Source organism: Apaloderma vittatum, unplaced genomic scaffold (assembly GCF_000703405.1).
Source record: "Apaloderma vittatum isolate BGI_N311 unplaced genomic scaffold, ASM70340v1 scaffold3864, whole genome shotgun sequence".
NCBI lineage: Eukaryota > Metazoa > Chordata > Aves > Trogoniformes > Trogonidae > Apaloderma > Apaloderma vittatum.
Genome location: NW_009710803.1, coordinates 1 through 25,560, shown reverse-complemented (window position 1 = coordinate 25,560; position 25,560 = coordinate 1). Strand labels below are relative to the sequence as shown.

General features: G+C 37.8%; 1 protein-coding gene across 1 annotated transcript in view; it reads left to right on the top strand.

The window, feature by feature from the left end:
- The window catches only part of CCSER1 (coiled-coil serine-rich protein 1), a 102,794-nt gene extending 90,216 nt beyond the window's left edge, over nucleotides 1–12,578 (top strand). Inside the window, exon 4 of the mRNA XM_009867387.1 lies at nucleotides 12,454–12,578. Coding sequence (XP_009865689.1) covers nucleotides 12,454–12,578 — 125 coding nt within the window. The remainder of the gene's footprint in view (nucleotides 1–12,453) is intronic.
- The last annotated feature ends 12,982 nt before the right edge of the window (nucleotides 12,579–25,560 follow it).

Here is a 25,560-nt window from a genome sequence, read left to right as displayed (position 1 = left end):
TCTTTCCTTTTTAGAGCCCAGACCGGTGGAAGGGTGCTTAAATCAAGGTAGAGGTAGAGGGATAATATGTGTATTTTCTTATTATCTAGTCTCCAGATCTGTGCTTGCCAATAAAAGAAAAATGACTCGTATTCATTCTTTGTTTTGCAGTTGTTATAACTGGTAGAATCGGAACAGACCCTGATGAACTTGTAATGGCTTGGGTTTAGGTGTTGCACTGGTTCATAGGTTTGTATCCCTGCATTCTGTGAAGAACTTCATGTGTAACACGAAACAAGAAGAGAAGTAACTGAATTTCTTTGCAAGTTAGGTTTTTATTTTATTTGTGTTAAGAATTTTAATTACTTCTGATTGGTAAGTTATCTGACGTTTAACAAGCTTAGAGCATATCTAACGCAGATGGAGATGGCTGAGTGCTGACTATTCAAGTATCAGTGTTTGTTTCTAGGGGTATAATCTTGCATTGGACTCCATTCAAACACTATTTGTTCGAATCATGCAGTTTAATGGTTCTTCAAGACCATTGAGCTTGCCTGACCTCTCTGCCATTTGGACCCTGACCCTTTTTGCCAGGTGTTATTCCTATTTCAATTTATTTGTCTTTAAATACATTGCCCTCAAAACTTGATAAGGTTTCAAGCCTTAGTGATTTTTTTTAAATTTTTCTTTAGAATATTTGAGAATTTTAGATGAAGTGCAAAAAGTTATCCTTGCAGTGATCAATTGTTTATTGCTGATCAGAAAGATGCATATATTTTACTTGGCATGTGCTTTGTCTGTAGCATAGATATTTGGCTAGCAGTCTGTACTTCTGAACATCAACTGAAAAAATTTTGCTGTTATTTTGACCGTTAATTGGAAGAACTCAGCAGATTACTTATGAACCTGGCACAGCAGTGACCTCTACTCTTCAAAGTTTTGCATCAGAACTGTAATGAACCTTTGGACAAACCACGGCATGTACCTGTGCCACGTGTCAGATCGGCTGACCGCAATAGTTTCATTTAGCCTTGAAATCTAGTAAATTACATGTGACAAATGCAAAGCATAGCAAAATCTGCAGGCTATGTAAATGAGCAGAATTTTAAAAAGTGCAGCCATGACAAATGGACAGTCAGTCATACTCTGTTTCTCGACGCAGGAGGCTTCGTACCATTCTTTTTCCACAGCTGCCACTGCGGTTTTTTGTCACCTAGCTAACTTGTGACCACCATTTTCCTGGTGTTGCATGAAAAGCTGCGTAAACAGCCTAGAAACTTTTTATTCCAGTTGTCTTCTGGAGCCCATCTTTTGCTCACTGTCAACAACATACCAGTGAAGAACCTTCACTTTCCAATCCTGAGTGCTCTTCCTTCCAACAGAGGTTTAGCTGGTGCCTAGCCAGAGATGACTGCAGGAGGAAGGCACGGTGTATTCTGTCTAATCACTGGATTTTAATGTGCTCTGCAGCTTTCCATTTCCCTTCTTGGTTCAGAGGTATAGCAATAGATGATCATACTGCTGCTGGCCTGGCCTTTTGCTGTTGGAGAACTGAGTGGTAAGACTGTGGGTGATGCTCTACCCACTTGCCTCATTTTTGCACTGCTTTGTGGTTCCACCAGAGCAGTCAGCTGGAGTAGCAGCCAGCTGTTTGCTTAGGCATGCTTGTATGCAAGGATGTTATGTCACTGCAGAGATGTTTGAGTTGAATTTGCTTTCCCGTAGGATCCTGTATGAGCACAGGGGCCAAGTTGCAGCTTAGCCCAGGAAAGGTCTGTAACCACTCCAGACAGAGTTTGAAAAATAAGGGTGAATAGTCTTTCCTTAGTATATGTTTATTTTTATTTTCTGAAGAGATTGATTTTATTTGCTTTTTGTGCTGTTGTTAGATTTATTAAATAGTACCAGAAAACAGATTTTGTACTGTTTTTATAATTTTAGCTCTAAGAAAACCAAAAGGGAACCTCAATACCAGTTAAGCACGTAGTGGTCTTGAAGTTTCTCAAGGGACATGTGCAAATATTGGAGTTACTAACTAAGCAAAATTCCAGATTTGGGGCAGTTTTAATCAGTAAACAAAAACAATGTCAGCAAAATTCCCTTCAGTTTTGTTGGGTTTTTTGTTTGGTGTGATTTTTTTTTTCTTTTTTTAAAAATGAAATCACCCACCTTAGAGAAGGCAAAGGTGTGAAATGAGTATTCACTTTTTATAATAAATACAGACAATGTGTTCCCCAAGAAAAGAAAGGGAGAGAGCATTTTTGTTTTGGATCCTCTAATCGTTTCACTGTGTAGTGTAAATTTCTGATACCTGTCTGTGAGTGACTTGTGTTGAAAGAAGCAATGAGTCAGGAATACCTATGACAAACGTGCTGCTGTAAGGACTGCTCCCTGGGTTGCTTGTCACTGAAGCTGACAAAAGCTGTCATTCTGTGACTGAGATGATGTACAGCTCTACTGGCAGCTGTACTGCTAGCAGGTGCCAATATCGTTATAATAAAAAGCTGAACAATCTTGTACTCTTGCAAAACAAAACTATCTCACGTAATTTTCATGCTGAGCTTTTGTTGTTACAAACTGCAAGGAGAGCTGACATTGTGATTTTATTAAATAATTTCTCTTAGGAAAGTATGCTTTTGGACCTTTATCTGTGTAATAATTGTTTAAATTAATTTCTTATGACTACAGCCATTTAATACAAACAACAATAAATTAATCTTGCTTGCCTGTCAGTCTCTATTTCAGCTAGGTCAAGAATAATAGTTGAAGCCAAGAGACTGTACTCCTGAAAACACTTGCTATTGAGTTTTGACAGTTTTACTTGCAGTGAGTGACAGTTGAGGATATTGTTGTTAGAGTAGTCATTCCTTCAGGGGCTTGTATTGAGCCTACAGAAATGCCCTGCAGGTCTTTTTATATTCTGCCTTTTAAGATGCCAGTGTCGCAGTCGCTCCTGTTCCTCTCCTTTTCTTGAAGGCATCACATAGCTCAAATAGAATCTCAAATGCAATCAAAAACAGGACTAAAACTATTCTTCTTGTCTTGCCTGAAAAGAGAACTTGGAGGCAGCCAGCTCTTCTGGCTCAGTTGAAATCCTTTCTGCGATTTCTTCCATGTCCTTTAGGAGGAGAGATGAGGGTTTCCCAGTTTCTGGTGCCTGATGGCTGTTACCAGCGGGGTGCCTTTATGCTTCCATCCGAAATTGGTGCTTGTGAGGGACTGCTAAACAAATGGCTCAGAGTCCAGGCCTTTTCAGAACCTAAACAGGCCAGAGCTGCCCGCCTGGTGCCACTCCATGTTGCTGCAGGGCTGACTTGGTGCTTTCCTCAGTCCCCAGCCCCAACTCTGCACCCCTGGTTGGGGGTATGGGGGCAGGCAGGGCTTGGGGCTGTGGCTGCAAGAATGAAGTTGCTGAACTGGGTAATCTCAGAGGTCTTTTCCAGCCTCAACAATTCTGTGATTCTGTGGATGACCCCCACAGAAACCCCCACCATCCCCAGACCCGTTCCCGCTAATTTTCCACAAGGGATAAACAACGCGATGTGGCCGAAATTTGGCAGTAAAAACGGCGATCGCCCCAGGCAGTTCGGGAGCTTTTCGCCCACTGCAAGAAGATTGCTGCGTGTGCCATGGTCGTCATGGCATCTGAGGGTGGTGATCTTTCTTTTCTTACTGCTTTCCCTTCTCTTTCTAGTTCTAACAAAAAGGTTATCTGCAGCAAGGCATGTTCTTTTGTTTCTGCTAATGATCCCTTATTGTTAATAATGGCAATTGAAGCACATGGATGTTGGCTCTTTTATAGAATCATAGAATGGCCTAGGCTGGAAAGGGAACTTAGAGATCATTTAATCCAACCTCCCTGTCATGGGCAGGGACGTCACCTCTTGACTAGATCAGGCAACACGTAGGACTCTTTGTTGATTGGTAAATAAAAATGATGTTAGGAGCCTTGGTGTTGATTCACCTTAACCCTAGTTTGGGAATGGGCGAACCTGAGTCATCATCTTGAAAGCTCGGGACATGACTGCTTTTCAGTAATACCTTTTGCATTCTTGCTGGAAAAGTGGAGATTTTTGGCTGTTCTGTTTTCTTCCACCAGCAGGAACTGTGGTGTGTTTCTTTCTTATTTCCCAGGCAGAGCTCATGCAGGCAGCCTCACGCTTTTTGACTCCGTTGGTAAGGCAGGAGTGACCAAGAGATCTGAGAGCTCCAGCTTCTCTATAGGCCCAAGAACTGTACACAAAGTGCTTGGGGAAGAGGTCTGTGTGAGCCTCCTTTGCCCCACAAGCCTCCCTGTGGCTGTTTTCGGTGGTGAATTAATTTAACTGCTTATCTTCAAAGCGTCTTTGTAAATAAACCAATGCACTTACTTGCACCATGTGTTGATTATTTCCGGGCATCTTAAACCAAACGACTAAGCAAGCCTCTACTTTTGATTCTAGTGGATATTCATACCTTTATGGGACTTCCTGAAATTTCACAGATTTAGAGATAATTTGTTGGGGCTCAGATAATTGGTCTTTCGTTACAACCTTTCCCTTGTTTATGCACATGGTTTTTCTTCATGTATACATCGCAAAACAAGTCACAGATTGCAGTGCTAAAAGTACAGCCCGTGACAGTGCCCTGACAGGTAATGTTGCCAAAAACTAATGAAAGTTAGGAAGCTGTGGTTTCAGCTGGAGCCATAGTTATAGCCAGAACTGTAGTTTTAACTGGTACGTAGGAGACTTACTATGCTTGAGCCAGCAGAATCAGTGGGAGAATGGAGGTGTGAGACACAGGTATTCTACAAGGGGAGCTTATCCCAGAGGACAGGATGCTCTTATCTTCAAAGATGGAACACTCTAGGACTCCCAAACGCCATTAAGATATGCAGAACCAGCCTTGGGGTCTCTTAACAAAGACAAGGATTTAATTGAATGGAGTCCATCAAAAGGACACCCCAATGAAGACTATCATGTTGAAGTAAAATGACCACCAGAGACCCCTGAAGACCACTGAAAGACTGTATTGCGCATGCAGGAGTGGGTGGCTACATATGTTAATGAATTCTTGGAAATGGTGTGAATGTGTCTATCTAAACTGTTTATAAGCTATATGTTTAGCCCTTCACGGGGAACACACTAGGTGGAGCTATCCCTGGTGTGCCCAGCACTGCAATAAAGAATACCTTCTTACGCACAGAATCACACAGAATCACACAGATATCAAGGCTATTTAGTTCTGATTTCAGCCTTTTCACGACATCCGTTAGTTCCTGTTTTAAAAGTCCTAATGTTAACACTAAAATAATGTTTTTTGATATTGAGAAGCAATACCTACCTACTGGATATAGAATATGCTTTTATTTGTAAAGATTAGTTTTTAAAGTCCTTTTTAGGCTACTTGAGTCAATATTTGCTTTAAGCAGATCACTGTGAATAAGAAAATATTTTAGAAGCAGCCTGAAGCATAAATAGATATAGTTGGAGTGTTTTAGGTGTATGGGGGTTACAGCTTAAAAACTAACATACTTAAATTTCCATGAATACAGTTACAGTTTCTCCTGGTGTTGCATTGGTGATCCATCTTTGCAAGAGTGGCAACAAGGAGTAGTTGCTTGCTGAGAGGCTGGCAGAGTGGCTGGATATATGGAACAGGTATTTTACGGGAACAAGTGCAGATTCTGTAGCCAGTAACGGAGATGACTGGCAAAGCATCTGAAAGAAGCCTGTAAATTCTTGAGTGAAAAGTGAAGGGGAAGTTGTGCATTGTCTTTTCCAATACTAAAACTGTGAGAGTCAAATGAAGCTAGCTGGTGGCAGGTTTAAAGTGGGCTAATAGGAAGATTGCTTCACGTAACCTGTAGTTCAGCTTTGGAACTCTACAGGTTGGATGCCACAGGTTTTGCACAAGAACAGAAGTAACTGAATAAATTCAGAAAATCCGTGAGGGATTAGTAAATACAGATACGAGCTTTCTGTTTAAGCCTGTTTAAGTCTGCGAGTGTCGTAAACTGGGGAATGCTGCTTGAGAAGTCTCTGAATGGGGGTTAAGGTACTAACGTGTTCTCCAGAGACCCAGCTACAGTTGTTTTGTAACAGAAAATGTGCAAGAAGTGACTCATCAGTGTTGTGATTACTCTGTAGAGTCTTTAGGTGATCAGAGCATGCCCTTTCATTCAGTATCAATGATAACAACAGTATTTTGTTAAGCATTGACATAAGAAGTGACATTTGCTTCTTCTTACAGTGTGATGTCCTATACCTACAGTGCAAGTCAGTAGGCTCAAATTTCACATATGCATATTGCCATGTTATCACGGCGGCTTGTGACAACCAACAAACTTAGGATACAAAAGCAGGAGTGCGGGTAATCGCTACGGAACTGCTGGCACTTTAGAAGAATTCCCTGGTTCCTGCTTAGCACTGCATTATGTCCCCTTCTCCATTGGGTGCCAGCATGGATAACACAGAGCAGATCTACATGTGCAGCCTTCGTGAATACTGCAAAAGAGCCAGGAAACGTAAGAACCTGATGGAAAGAAATTCATTTGAATATAATTGGCCTGTAATTGTTGCTGTTACAAAATTTCTGATTGTGACTATGCTGTGCTTAAGAATTGGGCCTGTGGTTTTATTGCAGAATTATTACAGCAAACCCTTTGGGGGCTGTGAGTATACAGTCTCATTCTCTTAAGTATTCATTTGGCCAATATTGTGAAATGCAGCTGTTTCTAAAGGGACAGGAAGCCCTAGAATAACGGCTGAACTAATAAAATAGAGATCCATTTAGCTTCCTTTTTTTTTTCCTCAAGACCATCATCAAATCTAGATTCAAACAGCAGGAAAATTAGGCACTTTTAAATTATTGTTTTTTAGTATTAGGGTGGTTTTTTAAAGTAAATGGGAAGTAATGGCTTTCGTGCAAAGTACCTTGACCTTTTGTGTTGCTTTAAAAACACTGAAAGTTTAGTTGGGCTTTATGGCTTAATAACCAAGTATTGAAAGACTTGCTGTGTTTCTGGAGTTGCGAAAGAGGGTATGGGACTGAAATCATACACCTGGTCTTGCTGAGGTGTTTCATGCAGCTGATGTTTGGGGTTGGTGAGGAGACAGATCTGAACAACAGTTCTCTTCGGAGCCCTCTGAGTGCACCAAGAATATCAGTGAAAACGTCTGTGCGTGTGGTGATTAACCACAATTCTTACTGGAGATACTGGAACTAAGAGACTAGATTTCAAGTTCCTCTCTTATAAACTATTTCTAGTGTTGGCACCTTTCATGAGAAAATAGCCTGAGTTATGTGTTTTAAATGTTCTCTTTTTTTTCCTCAGCTCTTCCTTTGTTCTCAAAACTAGACTAATCAACTAAAGAAATTCACAGTAGGTCCTTTGGTTGCCTCTTGAGTTGTTTTTTTAGGTTTTTTTAGGGTGTTTTGTGTGTGTGTGTGGTGTGTTGATTTTTTTTATGCCTTTTTTTTTTTTTTAAGCAAAATCTCTCTCACATATAACAGTTCTTTTTCTTGCATTTCCCTTAGCTGAGGAACCTGTGTATGGCTTGCATATCTTGGAGCTCTTGTGCTTTGTTCAGAGATCCTCAGAGGGTGGCTCATTTCCTGAGCCTTAACATGGCAGAGCCCCGTTTTGGAGGCAGTGTGCCAAAATGTAAATCCCTGCACTGAGAATTGGTGCTCTGGAGTAATTAAAACATATCTTCTGGCCTTCAGTAGCAGAAAAAATGTGCAATTGGATACTTGGGATCCAGACATTGCCCCCATGTGCTTCAGTCCCCGGTTGATGGATATTTCAGGGGAAAGTATTTAGCACTATCCGTGCTTCTGGGGGATTGCCGTTTTTTTTTTTTTTTACCAAAGCAGAAGGTTTTTTTGGTATAAACCAGAAGTTCTTTCTGGACTTGATTTGTCTCTTGAATGATGGGGGCTGACTATTTTAAACTTCACAGGAAGAAGTGTAAATACTTTGAACTGTCAGAATAAGTGCTCAACTTTTTTAAATCCACAAATACATCATTGTTTTGGTCTCCCTATGTCATAAATCCCTTATGCTTCGTTGTGCACTGCATGTGAACATTTCCCTTCTGTTTTCTAAGCAGCTAGTACTTGCTGCTAATTTCATCTAACCATCACTTGCATCTTGTGTCGAGGGAGAATTTATATTTTTGTTAGTGAGTGGTGATAACCAGATTTTCTCTTTCATGTATTAAAAAAGGGGAAGAAAAGTGTACAATTAAGAGTGTTTGAAAGAGATGCTGTAAATGACACCCTGAGAGCTTAAAAATCTTTTCATTTTCCAGAGGGATACATTCAGTAGGTGTTGAAGGCTTCCTACTATTTAGGGAATTAAAATTTTTTCACTGCTTGGTTCAAAGTAGAAGAAAACTGTTTAATTAGTCATTCTCATTGTTCTAGAAAAAAGCAGCAAAAGCAAGAAAACCACAAAACCCCCTAACATTTTTCTTTTCCAGATGTAGAGATCTATTTTGATAGTGGATGATGTTCTGGGACTGTTTAAACCAACTAGCATAAATCTGTGCCAGTACTCCCAGTGATAACTATATGGGATACTTCTAAAACACTTTAAAGTGGAAGAAAACAAACTGTATGCATCATTAAAGTATAAATTGAAGAATCTGAGGGGAAATTATGCAGCTTGAAAAGCAGTACAGATCTTCCGTAGTAGTATTATATGGTGTTAAACTGTTTGTTTTCTTTTTCTGCAGAGCTATACTTTATGTGACTTGTAGTTGGCATCTGGTGTCTTTTATTTCACTAAGAAAAATATGTTTTTCCAGTTGTGTTATTTCACCACAATTATTAGCTGGTTGCCATAATGGTTTAGTTGTGAATAAAGGAGATGTAATGGTACTGAAAAATACCAACTCACATGCTAATTATTCATTTTTTTCAGAAGGTATTCAGTGTATAACACATTCTGAGATACTAAATATTAGTCTCTTAAAGAAATTGCTACAGGTAGTATAAAAGTGGCTAATTGTTTCCCTTGATGTAGACACATTTTACAATTTTTTCCACACTTCTGGAGGTATGCAATAGCAAGTGTGATAACAAACCTCTACCTACAAGAAGTGCCTAATATTTGCGTGCCATTGTAAAAATGTAGCAGATAGGTGGGAAAAATTTCTTTATTGGTTTCTTTATTGGTGCAGTGGATATTGTGTACCAGGACTTCAGATCCTCATGGACAAGCTGCTGATGTATGGGCTAGATGAGCAGAGACTTAAGATGGATTGAAAACTGGCTGAATGGCTGGGCGAGAGAGCGTGGAATTAATTTTCACGCTCACATCAGGAATAATGTAATAGACTGGGGCAGCTGTTTACATTGATGACTTTTCCAAACACCGATTCAGATGATTGAAACCTCTGCTTTTCTCTATTTTCCTTGCCAATTCATGTGGTAAGGTTAAATTTGTAAAGTTCTTGCTGACTGTTAAAGTGCAAGGTGAACATGTGAGAAGGTTTCTGGCTAAAAGGGGCAATCCCTTAGTGTAATTGTTTGATACTCCAACGTTTGTAATATTTTGAGGATCTAAGAGATCTGGATTAATGAAGAGTGTGATGCATGGACATCACTACTGAGCCTTTTTGGGGGTGATGTAAACTACTTCTAGATAAAAAATAAAGATGTATAAAAGAAGTTATACTTAAGAATTTTGAAGTGTAAAATCAAAACAATCTCTTAAGTAAAAGTGTCCATCCTCATCAACGTTGAAGTTGAAGGTCCACATTCAAGCATGTTCTCATTATTACAGTGCAAGTTATGAAGATAATAAGAGAATACACTCCAGTAGGTGAAAATTACTTGCTGCTGTGCTGTCACTATTTCATGACATTTTAGTTAATTATATTGTCCCATAATAACTTATGACTGTAAGCACAAAGACTTGAGATACAAAGGAGGAATTGTAGTGGTTTTCAAAAGCCAGACCAAGGTGTATCACTGTCTAGAATGGGAGGATAATAAATTCTGTGAGCTCAGATCATTGACTGACCACTGGATTTGTCTTCACCTATAAATTAGGGGGTAATGCAAGTCCAGTATAGCATTAATTATTAAACAAAAGCAATTTCACAGTTTTATTCAGTTGTGAAATCTCTGTAAAGGATAGGAAATTAGCAGTGTCTTCTTGGCATTTTTCATTTTATCCTTCTTTGTAACTGCGCTGATGGACAGTGGCTGATCTAGGGAAAATTCTGCCTGGTGATGCTTCCGTAGTCATGAGACCTTTTGAAAGTTCTAAAGTAATATCTAGATACTCAAGAGGGACCACAGATCTTTTAAAGAATAATACACATTTGCTTCATCCTTTACTCTCCTTTTTTTTTTCTTTTAATCAGCATTTAAGCTAAAAACTCAAGTTCTGAATATCAGTATTGCCCTTTGACAAACCTATCTTTTTACAATTCTTTTACTATAAATCAAGAGTCATATGTGTTCTCATTTGCACATGCTCAGTCACTGGTTGTAATGGGAAGAAACTATTTTTTATATTGCTTGGTGCCCACCAAATAGCATCTTGCTAGTGGATGGTATACTGATTGCACATAACACAGAGGGATAAAAATCACCTAATTTATTTTTTTTTATTATGTAGTCTCTGTAGTTCAATGTAATTTGCACTGGTTCCCTCCTTAACTTGATGTGCATGAAGCTATACTGTAAGTCCTGCTTGCAAACCTGTAGGCGATAGAGCATGTTCTCTTTGGGTATGACCATATTTTGGTGATGGGTGTCTATGATAGTGGCAAAGTTTTAAATAGTGCTGATTCCCAAAGAAGAATGAAGGTAAGGTTTCAGTACTGGTCATCTCATGTGTCTTAGTCACTTAGCCTGATGTGCACATTAGGATTTGAAAACAAAAGCGTTGGCAATGCCGGAGAATATCAAATGCATTAAACATAAATACATACGCTCCACACAAAGATTTTCTTCCTACAGAATCTGCCTGTGTCCTGACTGTGCTGCTTGTTGAATGGCTCAGAATTGCTCTGAAAACAGAAAGACCTTTACATTTTTCTGACCTGTTCCCTTAAAATCTACTCTCTAGCTGCCTTAAAGCACCAATTGTCACTCCAGGGTATTTCCTGGCCATGCAGTCTATCTTGTTGATATGTGATGAATACATGCTGAATGTAATTTGAGTGCTCAGGATAAGACACCACAGTTCGTTGTTCTTGACCTTGTCAGGGCAATATGGATGAAGTTTTATTCAGGTTTTCCTCTGGAAAACGTATGTTGTCTGTGGGCAATAAGGAGGCACATGGTTGTGGAGGGTGGAAGATAGGAAAATCTTCATAAACAAGTTTCTCACTGAAAAGTAACTGCCACAGTTCAGTGTTCCCAGCTATCACAATCCTGCACAAATATATATGCTTGTAAAATAGGTTCTGTCTGGTTTTGAAGTGTTTAGAATTTGTCATGGTCATCCTTGTATTACAGACTGTTATTAGCTGTGTGTGTGCATGTGTACACTCTATAAAATAGTTCTGTGTGTTATGCATATAAAATAGTGTGTAACTTAATACTTAACAGATAGATCACCACATTTCTTCTGGTTTATATATGACATATAATAGTACCATAATTTAAGAAGCTACTGTGTTTTCTTCGGTAAAACCAACTGTTAATTCTAGCTTTCATTTGGCTCATAATGGCACACCATGGCTGTAAAGGAAATCTTATACCTTCAAAATCAGTAAGAGTAGTGACCGCAAAGTGCTAAATTACTAATGGCGCCTGCAGTTTAGAATTTAGAATACGCATAACTTTTAACAGATAGTTGTCTGTCTGGAGTTCAGCTGGATGCTCAACTGAAATACATGACATTCTTCTGTCTCTAAATATTGTCTAAGTCATATCATCCAGCACAGTAATACAGAGATAATTCTTATTAATGGAGAGCATGAATCAGTATATCAGATATGGTTTCTAGACCATTTGGATTTGGCGTTTTTGGATTAAAGGGAGACATAATGGCTGGAGACAAAGAAACCCCACTAATCAGATTTTCTCAAATCTATTTCTTTAAAAAGTCTGATATTTTTGAAGATGGAGGAGGGGATTGTCTGAAAACAATCTTTAATTTCCACTCTCATTTTCAAGTTGTGATGAAAAAAGATGTGCAATTTGATATTACTTACGGAAATAGGAGTCCTCTTAAGACTCAGCCACAGCAGTGAGCTAGAGCAGGCTGACAGCAGATGTTGTGCTAGGTAAAACTTAGTGAATGATGATGGGTAGGTATCAATCTGTGCCAAATACACACTTCAGGAAATGTGAAAAACAAGGAAGTTTTCGTTGCAGGTGACCACAGTGAAGTTTGATTAATCATTCTATCATGAGTCTATGATTTGCATTTTTACTTATCACAGTATGACTTGGTTATGTATATATTTTCTTTAAACATTTAAAATACAAACTTTAACACTGAAATTTTTTTTATCCTTGCAGTTTGCCGGGAAGACTCGTACCAGTCAATTGTCTCATGTGCTGCTGTAGTACTTACCCCTGTAGAGCCAACAGCGGATACAAGGAAAAAAGAACAGACCATAATGCCTGATGTCTCTAAACAGTGAGTTATTCTTTTACAAATGCAATTTAAACAGCAGGCCAGATTCTTTCTTCTGGATAAGCACATACATCTCCTTTCTCTTTCATCAGTGGTTACATAGGTGTTCCGAAAAGCAGAAATTGGCCTGAGGCTAGGTTGCTTCTTTTGGTCATCAGCCTACCTTTTTTTTTTTCCCCAAGGCTTTTGGTAGTGAGGTATATAGAGTAAATGGACATTTATACTCTGAAAATTCAGCTTTTTAACAGGCTTAATAACATGATTCTTTGTGTTTAAATGGTCCTTTAATTCTTGCACGTTTTTTCTAGTCTGTAGTTGATTTTTAGGAAGAACATAATTCCTAAATGCTTTTGTTCATCTGAGATATTTTGGTATTTTTCAGTGATTATTTTACTGCTGTGATATGAAGTATGATGGCATCTTCAAAAGTGTGCTAGTGGTCTTTCAAGGATATTTTGTTTAATTAAATTGTCTGTAATTTGATATCATGCATTAGATAAGAATCATAACCACAGCACACGTGTAGCCTTTGTCTTACAATAACAGACAGGATAGTTGTTTCTTAACAATTTAGTTCTTTGGGAATGAACCTTTTTTAATAAAAAGAAGTAACGTTAATGTTTTATCGTAACAGAAACTTGTGGTCTGTGCATTTTAAAGTGTGGAAGGTAGTTAAAAACATGACAATGAATAAAATGAAATCATTATTGGTCCTTACTATTTATGTTTAGTTTTCTGCTTCTCTGGATATATACAAGTTCAGCTTTGAACTTGTTATTCAAGTCCTGGCTTGCATGCTTATTACTATAAGAAAATGAAATTCTCCTCCACCTCCTCACCCCCTCAAAACACCTCAAACTCCAAAATGTCACTAGTGGATTGGATTGGATGGGATCTTGGTACAAATCTGTGGTTTAGGTCTATATCTGACTGTGGTGTCTTATTCAATCTGGTGATAAACCCATCTCATCTAGTCTACCTGTACCTAAAATTTAATGCAGTATGTGGCCTATCAGCTAGATATTGTTTCAATGACTTAATGTTTGAAATATTATTAGCATCTAATTGTTTTAGTGTTTTAATTGTCCACATCTCCAAATACTAAGGGATTGGAAAGGCAATGGGCTGCAAAATACTGTGCTGAAATCCAGAATAATTTATGTGGTTAGTTCAAACAGCATAGTACATTTTTTGCCTTCTCTCCACTAAAAGGCAAGCCTGCAGTGTTGTTTGATTGACTTTTTTCCTCTACTTTCAGCAGTTTCAGCATTTCATAACCGTTATGAATTCAGAGTAAGGAAACTCCAGTATCTGTTTAGCATAAGCTTGAAAGCTGAATGATGTGGTCTCTTGGATTTTTTTTTTCTTTCACCTTTTTGGGAATAGCAAGTATATTAATCTTCTTTCTGAAGTGCTTGTTTTTTTAATTTCTTTTTTCATCACAACCTGACTAGTGATATTTTCTAAGAACATAGACTTTAATCATACTTGCCTTATGTACTCAGAGGTCTCAGAAACATACTCTGCTACTCCTCCACTTTTCATGTCTGAAAATACAGCTTGTGACTCTAGAATTTTTTCAGAAAGAAACAAGCTTGTACTTAATCAGATTAAATATATTTGAACTTTTTCATATGAAACTATAATTGTATTAGTGTCTTTAAACCAACATATCTTATGAGTGTATTGGAAATGAAGCAGAAACATGTTGCTGGGACACTTTTGCATGTTGTTAAAATGGGAAGTCAGTAAATATTGTAGAAACCTTCAAAGTAACTGTAGGGGAATGAAAGCATACAGCTTCAAGAAAATCTCAAACATTGTGAAAAGTCAGCATATCTTTCACTTCTCTCATTTCATCTTGTGCTTTGTACATGTAGATAATTTTCTTCATATCCAGTTTCAATGGAAACAGATCCAAATTCTTGTGTCTAAATATCCCAGTGTCATGTCTCCAATGTCACATCAAGCAAGAGGAAGCCCTTGGTAGGTGTTGAATTCCATTGACTTGAGTGCAGTCATGTGTGGGCTGATCTGCACAGGTGAATTATAATTATGGTTATTTGTAATTACTTATATAGGAAGAAACATCAACAATTTGATTTTTACGCTTACCTTTGTGTACCTGGATGGTTTTGACTTGTATGACCCAAAACTGTGCATATCATAGAAGACTGATTGGTAGCCAGCCAGGGAGGTCTTGTAAAGTGAAGTTGCTGTCTTCAGAGCCTCGGATAGACTATAGTTAAGAGTAACTTAGGCTTTGTAAAACTACATAAGGAAGGAAAATGTAATCCAAAACAGATAAAATACATATTAATGATAATAAGATGTTAAGTAGTTACAAATAACTAAAAATAATTATGTTGTAAATCACAGTGGAATTATATCCAGAACCTTCAGGACACAAGAAGCTATGAAGTCTGGATGGGGGGAAAAAAAAGCCTTTAATGTGAATCGTACAATATTTGACTGATGATGTTATTTTATCTTAGAAAGAAGCTGTTTATGGCTTTAGATAATGTACTGTATTTGCTTAATGTAATTTTATTGTAAGCAGCAAAGAATCGTGCCAGAAGGGGTAGCAGCAAAGCTTAACGGTTCTTTGAAGTGTCAGTGATTAGATATTATCAGGATTGAAGCAATAAAAGGCCGTTTTTTTGTCCCCTATATTTTCTCATGGAAGCTCAAAACATTTCATCAAGAAGCAATTCCATAGTGATATCTAGGTAATTGCTAACTCTTGTGTGCTTGTGCACTGAGCAAAATCCTTGCCTCAGTCATCCACCAGGAATGCACTTGGCTGACTAATGCGATAGCCACAAACAAGCAGAGAAGTCTCTGGCCAAGCAAACGTCATATCCTTAGCAGCCTGGGAGTAACATCTCTGTCACAAGAACCCTGAAGGAACCTGTTGGGTGAAGGTGTAGAACCTGCAGGTGGAAGATGAAGTCCTTGCTCAGTGATTTGACCATTTTTTTGTGTTGCATTGAAGGCTGGTGGAGTACAAAAGGGGTTTGCTGCTCTTCTCTAAATGAGCATTTTGGAAGGATGGAATTTCTCTGTGGTTTTTTGTTTGTTTGTTTTGTTTTTTTTTTAATAGGAGAATAATGCACAAGACTTCTGTACTTGGCAAAGCATGCTTTCAGTGCTAAGCTGGCAAGAGCACCCCTATTTTGTTACTCTGCTCCACAACAAACTGTAATGCAGAGAAATATGTAGTCTGATGTCAAGTTGTGAGGTCAGGAAGAAAGCAAGACGTGCACTCTATCTTACTTTCTCCTCTGTGCCTTCCACTTTGACTAGGATGTTGCATTAACTTTGTTACATTTTGTAAAAGTAGAAGACTTAAAACCTCCCTGGAGTCACAGTGACTAGACGGGTACTTACTGGTGGGAAACAGGGTGGTAAGTGGCAGAATTGTAGCTTTAATGCCATTCTGTATACACTGTTTAGTACAGCTGCTGTTTGGCATCTAGGAAGGTTTTGGTGCATGTATTTTCTGTATTTGCTAGCTGCAGTAAATATTTCAAAATTAAGCAGTTTTATTTCTCTCTGAAATCTACAAGATATAAAATGTAATTATTACACCTGAAGACACTGTTAATCCTTTTTGACTCTTGCAGCCTTGCCTAATTCCTTTCAAAAGAAGTTCAAACCAAACTGATTCTATATTACTTTCACATACTTCAGTTGCAGATTTTATTTTCTTTTTCTTTCTCTCCTTCTAATTTCTTTTGGTATTTTGATAATCTATTTTTTTCTCTGAGTGGCAGTATTTTTGTTTTACTTCTGTGATTTTGGTAATCCTTAGTGATGATGTGCATCATGGTCTCCAATACAGCCAGGTTGTCAGGCAGTAGTACCCAATTGCAAGATTTCTGTCTGCTTTGACAGTCCATTCAATAAGGCATATTTTAGTGATGTGAAAAATGACTTTTCAGACTTGTTTGAACAAACTGATAAAATATGATTGAAATTTTTCAGTTGCCTGGATAATTAGGATGATGTACTATGAAAGCTCATGTCAGTCTTTGGGTAATACGGTGAGTATAGGGGTGCCCAGTGTTGCTTTGGAATGACATTGCTTTGAAAGCTGTGGTTCCAGCTCAGCTGAAAAACAAAAGACATATCAGGTCAATTGCAGTGTATGTTCCACCATAACATTTAAATGATAGATAAGAGGTGGAAGAGGTAGAATTCCTAGAATTGCTTGACACTTATGGGGGTACTGAAGGTCATCAGGGAACCAGCCAGACTAGAGTCTCTGGAGCACAGAGGCTTAGATGTTGGGGCACGCACCTATGGGTCCAGGCCCCACTCATCCCCTCCATGTGCTCCTTCCTCTGCTTCCTGGCACCAGGTCTGCTGCCAGCACCCCTGAGGAGCACAGCCACCCCTCCTCCCTGCGGCTCGTGCTCCTCGCAGGGCCCTGCAGCCCCCCTACTTTACGGTCCCTTGCTGGTGGGTGTGTGGCTCTTTCTCTGTGTAGATTTAAGGATAGCTAAAACACGTTCATGTGTCTCAAACACTAGGCAGTTTTGGTGTGCTGTCCACTTCTCACACCAGTCTTTCAAGGGACAGGACAGAAGCAGGTATTGCTGTTGAGGAGAATAACCAACCTGCCTTTCATGGGACAGGCACCTGCAAAGGCTGGAAGTGGCAGTAGATATCTTTGGGAAGGTAATTTCCAAAGTGTAGTAGGATGTTTGATCTTCTTTAGACCCTAGTGAACAGATGCTTTTTTCATCTTTGATATACCTGTACTTAACTAGGACTTAAAAGGCTTCTGAAGAAACATGGCATGAACTGAATATATCTTAGTAGCATATGTCTGTTTCCTTTGATAAGGTTATGCTTAATATATTTTTTGAAAAAGCAAACATTTCCTTGAAAAACATTTTGTGCTTGATTTTTGAATCTTTAATCTTTGTACTGGCAAGAGGAACACACTAAAAATCTTAACGGTGGTTATCACTGTGCAAAGAAGTAATATATACCCAAAAGGTAATCAGGGTAATAAACAACAAATTAGTTTAAAAGGCACTACTAAGCTGTTAGATTTGATTGAAATCTTATTCTAATTCCCTGTTCTCCTGCAATAAAACAGACAGAAACAAACCTTAGCCCATGGCCCAAACAAATCCATGGTCTCCTTGTATATCCTGTATTGATTTTTTGCACATAATAGGAAAATGAGTTATTTTGCTGCACTCATATCTTCTTGGAATTGGGAAACTTTTCAGAAAATAGGAAAATATAGTATTTACACTTCTTTTATTGTTGCTGTTCCCTAATCTGAACTAGCTGCAACTCCTACCTGAGACTGCCTCTTGTCTAGGCTACTCAAGCTGTTAATCTATTTCTGCTTGCTTTGAGGAAAAGCAAAGCAATAAAGCAGTCTCTGATATTTCTCTTTTTTTCCTGTATCTGGACACTGCAAAAATGAGAATGATTTTGTACAAGCAATTACAAAATAACTAACAGTTGTGCAAAGGAAATATAATTGCACTGCTAAGCAAACATGGAAGAAAATTTGCGTCTGGTTGTAGAACAGGAGCATCATCAGTTCTTACGTTCCTTCTCAGTTGCAGCAACCAGCAATTCATTGGAAGGATTGACAGGAAACCACTCTACATTGTTTTAGACAGTTGTTTGCAACCAAAGGATTAAGAACAGTTTAATTTGATCTCTATTCCAAATGCTGAATAAGCCCTTTTTTGAGAGCCACTAACTAATTGTATTTATGGTATTTAATGTTTTCAACATTTTGTAGTTAGGTCCTGTCTTTTCTGTGTGGTGGCAAGTGATGTGGGCGGCAGAGGAGTGGTGGCAGTTGTCCTGTGGAGGAAAGATGTTAGGTAGATTTTATCTATAGCCCTGCCAAGGAAGCTCTGATCCTTTGCAAATATGGTTATTGTTTGGAAAGCTCCCTTTTCCCTCTGAGAAGAGGCTTGGTTTCTAATGGACAATTGACCCTAAGTGTTTCAATCGCTGCCTGTAAAGCATTACCGATGTGACTGAACTTAACAGCATTTCATAAAGAGATACAGGGTTGGAACGTTACACAAGGTGCTTAATGAAGTCACTGTGAATCAAAGCATGGAAGATCAAGAACCCTGTGGCATTTCTGAGATGAGATATTTGCTGTAATTTCAAAATAAGACTAGTGCATTGTATCATTGTGTACCTGATCTTTATTAATAAAAAATAATTCAGGAAATAAAAATGTGTAGGGATGATAGAGCTTTGCTGGAAAGTGATTTGTCTGGGTTCCAGAAGGTGAAAATTCATATAGAACTTTTGGAGTCAAAATAGTTATTGTAATTTACATTGGCAAAGAGTATGAACAAAGCTGACTTAAAGCATCAGACTGTACAAACAGGACAATGCAATTATAGTCATCTGGAATATGAATTTCCCCTGCTTCAGCAGCAAGCGGTGGACACGTAACTACATCAAAGACTACAATTTCTTAAATGGACCCGAAGTCATTATAACAAAAAGATTGTCACCAAATCACAGTTACATTTAGAAAATGGCTCTCAGTTAGCCTGAGGCAAGAATAAATGATCACTTTGTTCCATTCACATCCCTAAATTTATGTACCTTTACGGTACCATAATGTCATTCTGATTTTGGCCATCGCTCTAATAAGAATGTGCCTCAGAGTAAGATTATCCATTTATGTATCAGACCCTAGACAATTTTTTTTTATTCCTATATTAAATTAAAATCTGTGCATTCCCATGCATGCTTCTTTTCCTTGTTCTCTGTTAATCGTCATGTTCTCCACTGGACACATCTGCAATAGTGGAAGCTTGAGTGATCTGATTTGTCTGTCCTTCATGTCCAGAAATTGCCATAAGAAATATATCAAGATACATAATTTTGCGGTATTCATTTAGAGATTTTATTTGAAAAAATGGCATTTGTCACCCAGATAGACATACAAAGGCAGGTGCTTAAGATACGCTTGATTCAAGAGCGAAAATTTTATCCTGCATGTACTGTAGTGTCTAGAAGTTTCTGTTTTATTTACATTACTGAGAAGTATGAGTCAGACCAGCAATATTGACCGATTCCCAAAGTGGCAACTTAACACTTGGCAACCAAGAACTCTTGAAGCTAATGGCCCTGAGTAATCGTTGCAAAATATTCTTGGCACGTACATTGTAATTAGAGCAACGAACCATAGAACACAGTTATGACTAGATAGGACATTTGTTTGAATTTTGTGCTAAGTTTTTTGCTGTGTGATCGAATGGAAATGGCTACATATATATCAAGACTTAACCTCTGGAGCAAGTCTAAAATAAGATGTCACTGAAGTAAATAAAATCTGAGCTGGCTCCTTGAAAAGGATGATTACTGCAGGCAATGCAGGCAGAGGTGGTTGAGAGGTTCGAGGAAGCTGAACCACTGGAACAGGCTTAGGCAATTATTTCATCTGGAGTTCCACATCTGAGGAGTTGCTGTTCCAAATTGTAGCATTAGTCACTTTAAGGGTTTGTTATTCTAATAAAATTATGATGGTTTCCATTATCCTGCGTGGCAGCTGCCTAAGCCCCACAGAGCACACCCATCATGTGCTGGGGTGGTTGCACAAAGCTGCTTTCAGAGTCAGATGTCTTTCTGAGCTATGGTTACAGTTGAACATGTCGAAAATGACTCATTTACTTGGGATTTAAGAAAAAAAAATTCTCTGTGGAAAAGAGTTAATTTTCATCTTGCTTAAATTCACGTCCAGCAGAGACTCTCACAACAAGCATTATTACTCCCTCAGCTTTGTGTATTAAGGGAGATCTAAAGTTTTTATTTAGGAGGTACTTAGTCAAGAGGCTGAAAGAACTTGATTTCAGGACAGCACAGTGAAACCTCAAAATAAGCACTGTGGTCTTTACTGTCTGGTCTTCTTCCTCGGTTCACAGAAGCCATTTTTATGATAGTCTAAGTGTAAAGTTATTTCGTATGCACTTCTGTTGTTAAATTTGTATTTCAATAATCAGTTCTTGTAGCATAGTGCAGAAATTGAAAAGGCAATCTTAAATGGCATTATTAACCTCAATGCCCAGTTTTGCCTAATGTGAATTTACAGTCACTGTGAGACTTCACCAAAGGAACGTGCTTTTAAAGTACAGAACTGAGAGCTTTGAGTAAAAACCCATTTAATTCACATGGGAAGAAAGAGAAGTGCCAACTGTGCCCATTTATTCCTCTTTCTTATATGCTAGTATAACCAAAATCTTGAAAGCATACAGAAGTTATGTTGCTGTAAAATTTGGGCAAAAATACTTGTTAAACTTGTCATCTTTGACTCAAGCTTGCACAAAATTAAATGGAAGTGCTTAGTCTTAGATAACCGCTTCAGAAACAGAATTATCCTTTCTGGTATGTAAAAGCATTGCCTGTTGCTAAACTATAATTGAAGTTCTGTTTGAGCAACAGCCAGTGGTTGTATATTATCGTCTCACAAGGAAATTGAGGCAGGTTTGGGTCCCAACTGTTGTGCAGCAGAAGCATCAGGCTGAGGTAGTGTTCTCTGAATGCTAAAGAGGCAGGGGGTGCTGGTAATAGGGGGAGAAGGGACCAGAAGATAATTTGGTTTGTAATTTAGAAGTCTATGGTGTTTGTATTGAAGTACAACCCTAGTTCTTACAAATTAGATTTCAAAGCATAATTGCAGCTCAAATATAAAAATTAATCAAGTATGTTATTACTCATAAACAATTAAAGCATCATAAAATGGAAAACAAATATGAAGGAAATATGCTTGTACATGTAATGCTAGGATTGCGAAGTACTTAATTTGGTTAGACAAATGCATTGTAGATTAAAACTAGATCAAGTACGTAGCAGAGATGCATTTGTTTCACTTCAGCATAACAAAGAACAGCCCTTCTTGGTAATTTCTTACTGTCACTGCAAGGTGGGGGAAAGGAGGGATGGCAGGGAAAAGCTAGGTGGATTTGCGTTTGTGGTTGTGTGGTGTAGCTATTGGACTAGGCTATGCTGTTTTATAGCTCATTGTATGCTTCCTGTGAAAACATTATCAGGTATTCTTTTGAATCTGCTCAGTGAAAAACAATAGTGTTTTGATAGTGCTGTTACTAGTTTTATCGAGGACTTTTCTAAACCAGAACATCCCTAAAAACCATCATCCTGTGCAGTGGCTGTATTCACCTTGTTCAAAAATACACCACTCTGAGTTGTGTTATCATGACTTAAACAGAAATAAGAAATACTGCTGGAGAAAACTAAGTTCAGCCAGAGTACTGCTTGAAGATATAGAAAATGCTTCATGGTGCTTCAAGTTGAGGTATTACCTGCATCCCAGAGGGAATGAATTATGTGAAAAAATATACTTACCTGCATGCTACATTTCTCATACCATCCGTATTTTAATTTGCAAAACTAAGTGGGGAGAGGTATTCCAGAAGTATGTGTAATCTAAATATTAATATTTCTAAGAGCAAGATTTGCTCTGTTTTGGAGAGTAAAAAAGAGATGTTGGGAGGAAGGACAGAAATAATTTTAAGAACAAGCTCTGTCCCGCTACCTCATGCTCTTGCTTGTTGTGTTCTTGTCTGATTTTTTTCTGTAGGTAATGAAGATGATAAGAGACACTACCTTCTTACTCCTTTGTATATATGCTTTCAGTGTACTTAGGAATAGCCCTGGAAGCTGTGATTTTTAGTAACCAGTCTGAATCTATGTTTATATTTAATATTGAGTACATTGTAACTTATTTGCATGGATATATTAATAGTGGAGGCTATAGCTGAAAAGGTGAGGTGGTATTATTGCTCTTTTTCTTCTCTTCTGCTTTCTGGCTTTTTCCAGTCAATAGTATTGGCCGCCTTATGGGACATATAAGACACCTACAGCATTAAAAAAAAAAAAAGGCAAGCTGGGAAATCGGGAGATAGGAAGCAGAGGAGCTAAAAATGGGAGGAAGCTGCGTCAACACATTAGGACACCTGCAGCATTGATGAAGTTGGATTGAGACATAAATTTGCAATTATATTGCAGTAAAAGTTAAGATGTAAAGACAAAATATTTTACCAAGCAACAGTGAATTTAAAATAGCTGAATGCTGCAAAAATTATCTATACAATTATGAAGTGAGTACAAATAAAAGTGCTTCCTCTTACGCTTCAGGAGCAGGGTTAAGCTCTGTTCTACTAGGAAGACTGACTGACAAAGCTGATTTTTATAAGTAGTAGTCACAGTAGCCACTCAAAAACTTCACTGATGTTTGCAAGGGAAGAATATCTTGCGTTTTTCTTTTCCCATGTCATACCTGTAAATATTTTATGTGCTTCCTGCACCAGGTTCATTTGTTAGGTCTTTGTGGATATAGTAGCATTTTAGTCCAATTGTTTTGATCACAGGTGGTTCTACTTTTAGGGTTTTTAATCCTCTCTTTATCATTACACGATGGAACAGTATATAGCTTCTGTTGCACATGAAAAGTATTTGCTGCTGCTACACTGATTAGATACATAAGGGTATGTATTGCAAATGTGTCCATTATTAGTAATGCAGATTTAGGGCTTCCATCACAGCAGTGCATAACATAAGCTTGGGTACAGCTGTAAGAAATGTCTCTAAGAAAGAGGAGCAGAGGAACAAAAAGAGGACAGTACTTGCATCATAACTGAGGTGGCTTTTTCAGAAGCATATACATATACATCAGAGTATGACATAAACTATAACTTGCAGCTCTCTCCCCTTTTTTTGCTCAAAAATCATCCGTTTTGTATGTTCAGTGAATCCCCCATGTCCCAGGAGGATTTCTGGGATGAGCAAGACAAACAGGAGGAGAGAAGCGTGGATAAGAGATAACTGGGAGTGAGCTGCTGGGAAAAATTAAAGGAAGCACAGGTAGCTTTGAGGTAGATTGTCCTGTGATTTAATCAGTCATGCCTATTACTTATACTCTTAGCAACACTGTCTGACAATCTTATCCATGCATCCATCCATCCATCTTTTTTAGGTCTTCATCCAAAATATGGTAATGTTCATCTGACTGTTCTACTGCCCTACTCCTTCATCCCCAGCTCTTTATTCAAACATGTTAATATGGATTTTTCAGGAATATTCTAGTCCCACTTCCAATTATCCTTTTATTACATCATTCTCAATAATATACATACAATATATGCAGTTTTAGTATGTGCCCAGATTACTACTTTGGAAGATGCTGAGTCGAAAAGGACTCATCTCTCCTGGCAGTAGTAGGTGCAGGTGTGACAGAGACCTCATATCAGAGCCACAAAACAACCTGGAACAAATGTTTTGAGAACCAAGAATGAAAAGCATTTTCTTGTTTTGATGGCATTCACCTAAATGTCTCATGCACAGAGTTTAAAGGCAGAACACAAGAAGTCCTTTTAGTCAGATGAACTAAATGATAAGGTGATGTCAAGTTATATTATTTAAAATTCAGAGAATACAATGCTGATACAAACCATATTATTTCATTTAAGAAAACTTAAGTAGACAAATCATCACTCTTCATTTATTCTCCCAGAAATTACTTATGATCCTTAAAATGCATTTAAAGAACATGGAATTCGGTATAAGTGCGTTACAAGAATGAGTCACAAAGCTAAGCCATAGGTCAGAAAGGAGTCAAATCTCCATTCAGGTAGGGAATTTTGATATGAATTCTAACGAGGCTTGTTTATCCTTGTCTTTTAAGTTGAAATTACTAGAATTCACCAGTTCAAAATAATATTTAATGCTTCCAGCTTTGTGTTATCTAGGCACTTATTCCTGAATTATTTTTTCAATGTGATACTACATAACAAAGTACACTAAATGCTTTAAACTCTGAATTATTGAGAGCAAACTGGAATTTATAACAAATGACTGATAGACTTCAGGGAATCCATTATTTGGATGGTAACAGAACACTGACTCCAGCTACAATAACGGATTATAATTGAAAAGGCAACAATTAAATACATGTAATAGAATGGTTTTGGTTACTATGGGAACAGTTAAAGAAAGGTTTTTCAGCATTACAAACTGCTGTGTGTATACAAGAGAAATTATGTTCTTCTGAGGCAAAGAAGCTATGAAAGCTTTCCAAGGAAAAGACTAAATAATATGAAATGTTTGAAGCAAAAGCTTTTAAGTATCTCTCTACAATATGTTGATGTTCCCCATTTTTCTGCTGCTAATTTTTGGAGTTAGAAATTTTGAGTTTTGTAACAAAAGCACTTTGCAAAGAAGATTAGTGAATGAAAGAGCAACGTGGATGAGTTATTTTATTTCTGGGGCCATTCTCATAGATCTTACTTAGATCAGTTCATCTGTGTTACAGCTTCACACTTTCTTTGGCATACTTTTTGCTTTATTCTCTTAACTTGGAAATAATGAATACACAGACTAGAGGAGGAAGAAGGAGAGAAAATTCAGTTCTGTGTTTCACTAAAGCTTAAGTGCTTTCAGGTAGGATTGCACAGTTGCGTCTTATGCATCTTATGTGTCTTATGCGTCTTTTGCATCTTGTGCATCTTATGCTTAATATTGCTAAGCCAGATATTAACTGCAGTAGTTTTATTATTCTTTTGGCTCTAGACATTATCATTTGTACTTCAACTTTTATATTTGTTAAAAGAAAGAATGTCAGACGAAGTATTTATAGCATCAAGTTTTCAGTAGAGCAAATTTTAAGAACATTTTAAGAGTCTTTTATTCTTGATATAAATCAGAGATTTTATGTATCTATTGAGGAAACTTTAAAAGCCTCATCATCAGGAATGCTCAGTTCATCAACGAAACTGGCACAAGAGTTAGGAACATTTGAAATGTGGTCCATTGGGGTAATGGAAACTGTAGCTGAAGCCAGTTATCACACTTAAATTCATTGTCATGTCATGAAGGTAAAAAATAGAAGGTTCCTTGCTTTCTTTTAACAGAAATAAACTGTCTAGAATAAATATCATCAACTATTTTATATATATATATATATATAT